Source organism: Linderina pennispora (genome assembly GCF_002104995.1).
Source record: "Linderina pennispora strain ATCC 12442 chromosome Unknown DL89scaffold_11, whole genome shotgun sequence".
Classification (NCBI taxonomy): domain Eukaryota; kingdom Fungi; phylum Kickxellomycota; class Kickxellomycetes; order Kickxellales; family Kickxellaceae; genus Linderina; species Linderina pennispora.
Genome location: NW_024468259.1, coordinates 1 through 10,937, shown reverse-complemented (window position 1 = coordinate 10,937; position 10,937 = coordinate 1). Strand labels below are relative to the sequence as shown.

General features: G+C 56.8%; 4 protein-coding genes across 4 annotated transcripts; 2 read left to right on the top strand and 2 right to left on the bottom strand.

Annotated features, from left to right (window-relative positions):
* Nucleotides 1-1,037: 1,037 nt before the first annotated feature.
* On the top strand, nt 1,038-4,020 carry DL89DRAFT_302549 (uncharacterized protein; the record flags this gene model as incomplete). The annotated part of the gene is made up of 6 exons (XM_040890852.1): nt 1,038-1,150; nt 1,287-1,501; nt 1,710-1,886; nt 2,099-2,754; nt 2,853-3,032; nt 3,083-4,020. The coding sequence occupies 6 exons, from the start codon at nt 1,038-1,040 to the stop codon at nt 3,527-3,529; spliced, it is 1,788 nt and encodes a 595-aa protein (XP_040741583.1). The 3' UTR covers nt 3,530-4,020.
* Nucleotides 4,021-4,329: 309 nt separating this feature from the next.
* Nucleotides 4,330-6,425, bottom strand: DL89DRAFT_268949 (uncharacterized protein). The gene is made up of 6 exons (XM_040888090.1): nt 6,366-6,425; nt 5,422-6,007; nt 5,295-5,356; nt 5,125-5,263; nt 4,756-5,083; nt 4,330-4,712 (listed from the first exon to the last, which is right to left on the bottom strand). Exons 1-6 carry the CDS (start codon nt 6,371-6,373, stop codon nt 4,624-4,626), a joined length of 1,212 nt encoding a protein of 403 aa, XP_040741582.1. The 5' UTR covers nt 6,374-6,425; the 3' UTR covers nt 4,330-4,623.
* Nucleotides 6,426-6,565: 140 nt separating this feature from the next.
* Nucleotides 6,566-8,625, bottom strand: DL89DRAFT_268948 (GTP-binding protein lepa). Its single transcript, XM_040888089.1, has 6 exons — nt 8,092-8,625; nt 7,620-8,051; nt 7,119-7,597; nt 6,922-7,087; nt 6,768-6,872; nt 6,566-6,706 (listed from the first exon to the last, which is right to left on the bottom strand). The coding sequence occupies exons 1-6, from the start codon at nt 8,587-8,589 to the stop codon at nt 6,617-6,619; spliced, it is 1,770 nt and encodes a 589-aa protein (XP_040741581.1). The 5' UTR covers nt 8,590-8,625; the 3' UTR covers nt 6,566-6,616.
* A 172-nt stretch (nt 8,626-8,797) lies between these two features.
* Nucleotides 8,798-10,481, top strand: DL89DRAFT_294308 (uncharacterized protein; the record flags this gene model as incomplete). Its single annotated transcript, XM_040890499.1, has 6 exons — nt 8,798-9,465; nt 9,503-9,698; nt 9,750-9,788; nt 9,851-9,913; nt 10,334-10,422; nt 10,451-10,481. 6 exons carry the CDS (start codon nt 8,798-8,800, stop codon nt 10,479-10,481), a joined length of 1,086 nt encoding a protein of 361 aa, XP_040741580.1.
* Nucleotides 10,482-10,937: the final 456 nt, after the last annotated feature.

Below are 10,937 nucleotides of genomic sequence, written 5' to 3'. Positions count from 1 at the left end.
TTTCCTACCAACTGCCTGCGGATCGTTCCGTCCCCTCTCCAATGTGGAGCCGAGCAAATCGGCCCGCGGAACGTGAGCCGAATTCGCGCCCATTTTCTCGATTGCTCCGCCAGCTCCTGAGGTGCGCAATCAGATGGAGCCGATATTCGCCGCGCCTGCGATTAAATCAGGCAGTCCTTGGACCGGTCTTGGCCAGCCAGCTTGTCCTGAATCATGTGGTGCTGGGAACATGGAGATCGTTCATATGCACATGCCCGCACACGCTGCATGCACTCTGTCAGCACAGGTCTGGACGAGGCGACGCCATTGATTGTAAGGGTGTCATTGCCATGTATCGCAGCAGCAGTCTAGCCTGCCCCCAAGGTTGGCGTGGTGCGTGTGTTCCAATTGGCAAAAACACAACAAAGGAAGACGAAAACAGTGATTGGGCCATGTTTGTTGCCGCCTCCTGGTCACGGCAGCATCCACGAGAGGACAAACAGCATGCAAGAAAGCGCAGTGCTTCCCCGCCTTCTGGGATACTTGGCGTGCAGGACACAAAGGTCGTGGCCTGGTCATTGCAAGGCTTGTGGTATTTGATGTTTCATGCTTGGCTCCTTTTGGCCGATGCGCCGCGCATGATGGGCAGAAAGGGGCATAGAAAAGGAAAGCCTGATGCAGACTTGCCCACTCGTTCTATTTGGCACACACAGGCTATTTTCGACTGCTTGCCCTCTCCACTGGCCTCGTCTTCTCCACTTCTCTTCCATTTTTAGCACTTTCTCCTGTATATTTCTCTACATTTCTAGCTGTCTGTCTCCCCTCCGCTACCTCCTTTTGTATCTACGTAGCACTGTGCGAGGAAGCAGAAAAATACCATAGCCGGCACACGCATTGCATACAGTTTGTGTTTCTCTAGACGAATGGCAGATATAGAGCAAATTCCACAGCATGCAATGGCACCGGCACCGGAAGCACCAACACCACCAGCAGCAGCAGAAAGTGACAGCGGGTTCGGCGCGCCCTTGATAAGGCGGGCCCAGTCATCACGGTTCTCGATGGTGCTCGAGAGCAGCGTGGACTACGAGTCGTACCGGACAGCCTATGGCAAGCAGCTCCTACAACAGCAGCCCGAGTTTGAATGCGTAGAGGACGCCGAAGAAGAGCTGCGGTGCGTGCTACATGACACAGTATTCGAGCACCATACACACTCGCTAAGGTCGGCGATGGCCGAAAACGTCGCTATGGCAGTGGACTGGTTTGTCAGCGCATTGTCGCGACTATTTGATGGCGACGAGCCTTTCCAGAACCAGAATTTCCTGCGCCTCTGCTGCATGTTCTTTGCCTCGCCGCTATATCGAGAACAACGCCCGGCTGGTGCAAAGACACCTGGTCAAGCGCACATACGCCGAGCTCAGCGTCGAGGCCACTGATTATGAGCCCACCCTATGGCTACTGCTAGCATTCCTGCATCTCATAACCGAGTTCCAGACAGACACATACGGGTTGTGCAGGGATACAGGTTTGTTTCCACTGCTGGCGCGAGCTGTGCGTGGTGCACCAGAGAAGCACTTGCATGTTCTAGCCATGTCGCTGATGTTTGAGGTTGCCCAGGCCGTGACACTTTCGCCCGACGGACATTGACTGTGTAACCGACGATACGCTGCTCTACCTGCTGGACTATGTCGAGCGGATGCGGTATGCAGAGAGCGATGTGTATAACAACACAGGAACTAAGCTGTTGCTGGCGCTGAACGAGCAGTTTTTGAAGCATGATGGGTACCAGTCGATTCCGCAATCCCCACTGGTATTCAACAATGCAGGCAAAGCGCAACGCGGCCTCTCCGGCGCTCGCCCTGATAGTCTTATTTCAACATACTCGCTGCCACCGCCCGAGTCATCGCCCGGTATGTCGCTACACACAGACGATGCCGAAAGACCCCAGTCGCATGCAGGCCGGGTCTCAGAGCGCATTCGGCACTCACGGGCCGAGTCCTATCGACATCGCCATGGCCAGCAGTGCCTGTGCTCATAGCGGCATCGACAGCGCCGCGCAGCGCCCGCTGAGGCATCCGGCCGTACAGTCGATTCCACAAGAGGTGCCAGTGCTTTCACGCAGCCGCTCGATGGACCTGCGTGCACAGCTCGAGGACTGAAGACGGCTCGCTGATCCGCTCTGCGTCCGAGACACGGGACCAGACCGTGCAGCGGATAGGGTCGCGCACAGCTCGCACAAGCATAGCCAGTTCCACGACGCTGTGCAGGCGCTCGTCTTCTGGCCACTCGACACCGGTGGTAGAGCTGCTGGCGCAGCGTATCGATTGCTGCAAGACGTTCACAGAAAACCTCGTTTTCTTACTGAACCGCGAGACGGAGCCGTCCACGCAGGTGCTGATTCTGCACATGCTGTACTGCATTCTAACTGATCCCAGCACGTCGTGCATCTTGTATACAAACGACATGTTTGTGCTGATTGACATTGTAATCCGCGACCTGGCCAATCTTTCCGACGGGCTGCCCAAGCAGCGCCAGGCATACTTGCTGGTAACCAGCGCGATTCTGCGAAATTCGGTGTATCTAACTACACGGCATAGGCTCTCGGACATTGAGCTGTGCTTGGTCAACCTACTGCGCCACTCGCTGGTGTCATCACATGCTTCGGCTTCGGAGAAGCACGAAAGTCATGCTGAACCACCACTGCCACCTCCATCCATGAGGCATTTCAGCACCCCGCGCTTGTCAACTGCGTCGGACTTGTCGATTAGCGTTCCTGAGGTAAAGTCACGGCGGGGAAGTGGCATATCATCGCCGGTATCGTCGTTGTCATCGTCAATGAGCGAGGAGACGTGCTATGCAAGGCGCTCTGAAGACAGCCATTCAGGGACCTGGCCAAAGGTATCGCGCAGAGCCCCACCACCGCCACCACCGCCATTAGCCACGGCGGCACATCACCGCCGACCTCACACGCCTTCTCAACCGTCACGCTCACCGGTCCCACCAACACCACCGGCCAGGCGGCGTCCTCCACCTCCGCCTCCACCACCTCCCTCATCGTCAGCACCGCACTCGCCGTTGGCATCATCTGTGCCTGGTGCATCTATAGCGAACACCGGCCAAATCCGAGACTAATGGCGGCCATCGTCAGCATCGTCGTCGGGCTCCGCCACCTCCGCCACCAACGCCTATGTCAGCAATGCATACTCCCTTGAGTGCCTCGAAATCGTCCAGCTGCGCGATGCCGTCGCTGGTACCACCGCCACAACCGCCGATGCAGAGATCAACCCATAGACGCGCTGGATCGCGGGCGGCACCACCGCCACTACCAGTACGTGCTGTAGACAAACCCTCTGATGCATCGAGTGGCAAGCAGACACCGCCACCACCGCTGCCACGCCGTGCCAGAGCGATGTCTACAGGCATTCGTCGCCAGCTGTCCGTCAAGAACAGCGTTTCAAAGTACAAGCGCAGCCACCGCGCGCAGCCGCCGCCTGTGCCTACCTCAACACCTGCCGGAGCACCCGCCCGGATGGGACCAAGACGAGATTCCTAAGCTGGTCATGCCGATATCACCGGTCATCGAGTCCTTCTCAGAAACTGCACCGACAATTGTGCATCGCCCATCGATGGACTTGGAGAGCGACGATGCGTCGGAGACTGAGGACCCAAGGAGCGTTGTGCCAGGATACCACAGAGGAGAGGCGCGCAACGAGAAAGCTGGTGGAGAGCGCGCTGAGATGCTGCCATGAGGCAAGGGTTGTTGCGGCGACAAAGTCGTTGAGCCAGCAGAGCATCTAGATAATATCTGCAACATACACAGTGCCGTCTTCTTGTGAAATACTATTCTCAGCACATGTCCTGAGCCCCTATATGTAGATGCACTGCGTCGCCAGCTAATTCGGCCCTGCCTGGCTGGTGTGGCATGCGGAGCACTTGCGCTCTGGCACATTGGCAGCTAGACTCATGGCGGGACGACTCGGCTCGCTGCATAGCTGAGCTGATGGGCTCGAATCTTCAGGCTTTCCAGACGATCTCATCGAATTTTTTCGATAAGCCCTGGGCAGATTTTGCGGCCGCCGATTCAATCCCACGTCGCAAGTTGCTTCCTTTCGCATTTCCAATCGGCCTTCTACCTTCACATTAGCACAAATGCGCTTCCGGACACTGACAGGGGTTCAGAGACACCGGCTGACCAACATGCTGTTTTTCGCCGGCGTTGTGTCGGCAGTAGGCACAGTGACAGGATCGAGCTTCCTGGGCTGCCCGGCGGTGAACCGCGATAACCGGCTGGACGACGAGGAGCACGCTGGGGGGCGGCAAGAGGAGAAGGGTGCGAATGCGCTCAAGGGCATGGAGGAGAGCCGGTTTGTCAACGGGGAGCTCAAGCGCGTAACAGAGTGAAACTGAACACCCGTCCGCTTCTAAAATGCCCCCGCCCTCTTGTAATATCCCGTATCTCCAGCACGCACGCCTCTCTCTTCTAGACAACATCTCTCGCTTTAAATATAAACCAACCTTTTTTGCTTGCTCAACAGACAGAAATGGAAGATATTCGCAAAGTAAACGGAGAGGTAGGGTGAATACAGGCACATACACAGGGGCAAAATAAAATAGAAAGATAGCGGCGCTTTTTACGCGTCGGCCGCCTCAGACGTCGGGGTTTGGAGCTGCGGATCGGTCAGCGACCCGCGAGCGCTTGGGCTGCGGCGACTCGCCATTCAGCACCAGGGCCGGGTCTCCGACATCGGCCAGCTGCTTGTGTGCCAGTGTGGGAGTAACCAGCAGTGCTGCTTGTGCGCATGCCGCCCAGGGTGAGTTTTGCATTGAGCTCCTCGATCTCCTTGCGCAAGCGCGAGTTTTCATTCTCCAGATCCTCGACCTGCTGCTCCAGGTTGGTGATGTAGACCTTCTTTTTCTGGCGACACTCTTTGGCCGCCAGGCGGTTGCGCTGCAGTCGCCGTGCGCGCCGCTCATCGGGTGTCAGGTGCCGGAGAGAGCCGGGCCGGCCCGATCCAGGCGCATCGGGCGTCAGCGGCATGCCGTTGCTGGTGAGCGGACCGTCGAACTGGCTGCTGGGCGGGCTCATGCTGAGCTCCAGATCGGGCTCCTTCGCTTTCGGCCTTGGCAGCCTTTGTAGGCTGCTTTCACGCCAGCTGCAGCCTTGCGACGCGACGGCTTGGCTGCTACTGCCGGCTTGCCAGCTGATCGCGTCGGCGTCTCAGCGATCGTGGTCAGCAGGGTCTGGGCAGTATTGCTAGGGTCACCCCCAACCGTAGCCTCGACCGCGCTCGCCATCGGATCGGCCGTAGTAAAAGCACTAGGCAGGCAATGCACCAAACGACGCAACATCGAATTGCGGGATCCCCGTATCGCCCATGCCCTTCGCTGCTTATTGACATGCGCTCGCCAGGGCCAGGCGTGCCTTGCAGGGATGTGGGGCCCGACGGAATCGGTCGGCAGAATCCCCGGATGCAGGCCCGACGCAGCCAGCAGAGCCGCTGCTGCCGAGTGCTGCCCCGACGAATACGTCATCTGCGGATTCAGCACTGGGGGAGAGTTTGCTGCTGCCACTGCCGTAGCCAGGGCGGCTGCAGCCTCGGTTCTGTTGGCATGCCGTGCCTTGGCACTGCTCGCAAACGACGCCAGCACCGAGCTTGCTGCTGCCACGGCCTCAACCGAGCTGCGTCGGCGCCGTGCGCTCGATTGCAGGGAATTGATGATCTCCAGCGCCTGGTCGTGTGCTGCATGTGTCAGCGATGCGAGCGCGTCCGGCACCGACGTGGACGGAGCTGAGGCCGCCAGCGGGTTGACTGCCGGCGACACGCTTATCTCCAGGCTTGGCGGCTGAGCCGTGGCTGCTGTGGTGGCTAGCGCGGTAGCTGCTGTGGTCATCTCCGGAGCAATAGATGCAGATATGGCTGTGGGCTGCTCCTTCTTCCCGCGTTCTCCGTCAGAGTCGAGCTCGGGGAAGGGCGATGTGAGGTGCGGATCCTTGGCCGATGTGAGTGCGTGCGTGTAATCAGGCCCAGCGCTGGGTTGCTGTGGCAGGTGCTGGTGCTGGCGATGCCTCGGACATGTGCGTGTTTTGGATGTATATAGTACGAGAAAGTAACAGGCTCTCGGTGGTGGCGGAATTGAGGTGCAAAAAATAATAGACGGAAAAAGCGCGAAATAGAGTAAAAAGGGCTGTGTGACGAAAGCAACAAGGAGGCAAAAGCCGTTCGACGTCACCTGTGAGAACTGTGTGTGGGAAGCCCGTGCCTGGGTGTGTCTTTTATAGTAAGAAAATATACTAGCGACGGAAGCCACGGAAGAACATGAGATAGAGCTAAAAAATAATTTGAAGATAGGACGAGAAGCACAATCCAAGGGTGACGACACAAACACACCTGGGCATTGACGCAAGGACTCGGAATGCCAGCAAGAAAAATTTTCAAAGCGAAAAAGTTGATTGGGCCTGGCAAGGCGGCAATGGGGCGAGAAGATCGCTGTGCTTGATCGCAAAAACGGCATTGTTGCTTCTGTGAAGGCGCTAGGACTAAAAAAAAAAAAAAAAAACAAATTCGTCTGCGAACCTCCCGCCCTCGTCTAAAGCGAACGCGGGATCGGCTGCACATTAGCTGCGTCTACTCCTATCGCCTCAGCTATCGCTCTTGGTCATAATGCTCAAGAACGCCTCCTGCGGCAGCTCCACCTTGCCGATCTTCTTCATGCGCTTCTTGCCCTCCTTCTGCCGGATTCAGGAGCTTCATCTTGCGAGTGATGTCGCCGCCATAGCACTTGGCTGTGACATTCTTGCGCAGCTGCTTGACCGTCTCCCGGGCCACGATCTTGCCGTTGGAGGCTGTCTGGATGATGATATCAAACAGCTGCCGGCGGATCACCTCCTTGAGCCGCTTGGCCAGATCTCGCCCGACAGTCACCACGCTTGTTCTTGTGCATGACTGCTGCCAGGGCATCCACCGGCTCGTTGTTCAGCAGGACCTCCATCTTGACCAGATCCGAGGGCCCGTAGCCAGCATCCTCGTAGTCAAAGCTGGCAAAGCCCTGGGACTTGGACTTCAGCTTGTCATAAAAGTCAGTCACAATCTCCGCCATCGGCAGCTTGCACCTGAGCATTACCCGCGTCTGGATCGATAAACGTATGGTCGAGGATGTCGCCGCGGTGCGAGCTGCACAGCTCCAGCATGTGGCCCAGGTACGCCTCGGGGAAGATCAGCGTCGCAGTCACATACGGCTCCAGGGTCGCCTGCACAAAGTCCTGTAGCACAGTGCCGTCGGGGAAATCCGCTGGAGTGCGGATGAACTTGGTTGTGCCGTCCTTGTACTCGATCTGGTACGGCACCGTCGGTGACGTGACTAGGATGTTCGTATCATACTCCTCCTCCAGCCGCTGCCGAAACACGTCCATGTGCAATGTGCCCAGGAACCCCAGGCGCCAGCCCTGGCCCAGCGCTGCGCTGGTCTCCTTGTGCACGCTGACGCTCGAGTCGTTCAGCGTCAGCTTCTGGATCGACTCCTTGAGGCGGTCAAACTCCCCCGCATCGATCGGGAACACACCGGCAAACACCATCGACTTTGCCGGCACAAACCCTGGCAGTGCTTCCACCGGGATGCTTGTCTTGATAGAACGTATCGCCGACATGCGCTTCGGCAATGGACTTCATGTTGCAGACCACATAGCCCACCTGGCCCACCTGCAGCGACGTGGTCGGCGTTTGCTCCGGGTACATGATGCCGACCTCGCTGACCTCATACTTGGTCCCCGAGTGGCTCGACACAATCCGGTCGCCACGCTTAACCGACCCGTCCTTCACAGCCAGCAGACACACCACGCCCACATACGTGTCGTACCACGTATCAAACAGCAATGCCTTGAACGGCTTATCCTTGCTGCCCTGCGGCGGCGGCGTCTTCTCAATCAATGTTGGCAGCACCTGGTCGACACCCAGCCCAGTCTTGGCTGAAATCCGAATAATGTCCTTGGTATCGATCTCAAATGTACTCTCGATCTGCTCCGCTGTGCGCTCTGGTTCAGCCGTCGGCAGATCGACCTTGTTCATGACCGGCACTACCTTCCAGACCCTCGCCAAACGCCAAGTAAAAGTTGGCCACTGTCTGCGCCTGGATCCCCTGCGCCGCATCCACCAGCAGAATCGTGCTCTGACATGCTGCCAGCGATCTGGAGACCTCGTAGCTGAAATCGACGTGTCCCGGTGTGTCAATTAGATTCATCAGGTACTTGTCGCCGTTGTATTCGTAGAGCATGCTGGCTGACTGAGCTTTGACCGTGATCCCGCGCTCCCGCTCCACCTTAAGTTTGTCCAAGACCTGCCTGTTCTTGTTCTCCTTGGAGATCACGCCTGTCAGCTCCAGCAGACGGTCGGCCAGTGTGCTCTTGCCGTGGTCAATGTGTGCAATGATGCTGAAGTTGCGGATCCGTTCAGGCGGGTACGTCGAGATATCAATCTCGCCGCGTTTGTTCTCAACCGCCTTCTTCCCTGCCGCATAGAACCGTGCCTGCGAGTATACGAAGGCTGGCTGTCGAAGCCCGCTGCTGGCGAGTCTTCTCAAGTGCGCTGCCGGACTAGCAAGTAACCGTGTCTGCAGCATTAGTTTGAATAATATGCTAGCGAATTTCTAAATGCAAAGACAAGAAAGCACAGAGAAGATAAAGCAAAAAAATCAAACCCGCATGGATCAGCGAGCCCATTATTGTACGGAGGCTGCTGCTGCTGCCATAGCATCCAGCAACCCCGAGCCGATTCGGCTTTTCTTTTGAAACTCAGAACATACTCCCTGCACCTTCTTACAACAGCACATGGCCGGCACAAAGAGGATACGCCTGAATACCTGGAGCCCCTCACAACCACCGACACCCATCGGCGACTGCAGGCTGAAACGCGAGTCAATGTTTGAGCTGCCCGCCGACATTGGCCGCATCTCAGCTATCGCCACCTGGTCTCCCAAATCCAGCGACCCATCGATCTCTGTTGGTACCGAAGCAGGTGCAGTCATCCTGGTCACAAACACAGGGTCATCGACTGTACTAGAAACTACTGGGCCTGCGGTCTTGTGCTTGATGATGAAGCACGCTTCCTGGTCCAACCCCCACGTCCCCGACATCGTCTCCGGCGACTGTGAGGGCCGGGTCACAGTATTTTCGATGAACCAGGTGTTCTCGCGCTCGATCCTATCCGCACCTATCTCAGCCATTGCGCCCAATAGCAACCCGAATTCTGCCAACAGCCTTGTTGTTGGTGACCTGAATGGCGTCGTCACTGCGTGCCATGCACAGGAGACGCTCTGGCGCACGCAGATCAGGCCGCATGTGTCTTCAGCAATGATCCCCAGCACCTCGACTCTGCTCAATGACCCAATGATCACCGCTGTATGCTCATCTCAGTTTCCCGACAAGCACGGCGTGCTGACCAGCTACGTCTTGGCTGCAACAGGCACCAGCCAGATCAGCATTCTAGCGCGCGGCACGTCGGTTATGGATATTCCAACCACGGCTACCGCCAAGTCCTATGTGCACCGGGTCGTTTATCCAGCCATCAACTGCCTCGGGGTCGCAAGTGATGGCGGGCGATGAGAGCGGTCGGCTATTCGTGCTGGACAACTTTGAGCTCATTCCATACATAAGTGTCCCGCACCCTATTACTCGGATACTGGCTATTCCACTCAGTGCCTTCTCGGACAAGCCTGGGCCCGATGTCATTGTATGTCCAGACACGCTCGGACTCGCTCTATCGTGATCTACAATCGTCCAGATTGTGCACACGCTCGAGCTTGGGTTCTGGCCAGTGGCTGTCGACTGTCCTTTTGTCAGCGCCCAGCAGCGACAGCCCCAGGGTCGGGGTTGTTGTCGCAGAGAACAGGGCTTGAGGATGATGCTAGTGCACCCGTCGGCGCCCTGCACATATACTCGCTGAATGTGGCATTGTAATTAGCCGCCGGGTGCAGCTGTAGATTCCTGACAATGGATGGTGGTGACTATAAATAGATCTGCAGAAATTGACAACTTGCGTCAAGACTCGAGGATCCCGCTGAGTATCCGAGTCTCAAGAGAGATTCGGCATTCCTGCACTACCCCTCTCCTCCCTGTTGCTTGCTTCGGCATTCCATTTTCTAACTTGTTTTCTGTAGTTTTTTCTTGCATACCCTACACAGCTTTAGTATTTGGTTTTTCAGTTTGTCCGTAGGTGCATTGAGGCCATCCGTACTACATCTGCTTATGCTATTTAGACCACTGCTACTGCATCTACCATGGATGGCACACCGTATATGTTCAGACAGTGCCGTGCCGCTAGCACCCTCTGCACGATAGCCGGATAATGCGGAGGCTCTTTCTCAGGCACTAGACTCTCCCGAGCCTAGCGTTGTGGCGCTGCCCAATATCATGTATGTCGACGAGCCCACAGTCATATCACAGAGCACCAGCACGTCTCATGCGCGACCAGAGGAAATCGAGGCCATCACGCGACCCGGTGAGCAAAAAGTAATCGCCGAATTACTTGACAGATACTTGGACATCCAAACACGCCCGCCCATATTTGGCGTACGGCCGGGCGTGATACGGCGGAGCCTCAGCCAGCACATGGCCATGGCGCGCGGGCTGTTTATACGCGGGTGCAAGGGCATTGGCAAAAGCTTCTTGATGCTGCTGACTGCAGTTCATTTGCTCGCTCGCATGGCAAATGCCCGCGTCGTGTACATTGGCGACTGTGGCTCCTGGCGGCAGTGCAGTGACAGGATACAGCGATGCAGGTTTATTGCAGAGGCATTTGCCAGCGCATTCGCAAACGACGACGAAGGTTTTGGATATCATCGGCAGGTGGTGGGAGAAACGGAATTACGAGGGCCAAACATTCTCTGCCAACAAGCTGTTCAGTGACATAAAAAGGTATTGCCACGAACACAACCTGGTGGTTGCTGTATTTGTCGACAGAATTAACGCG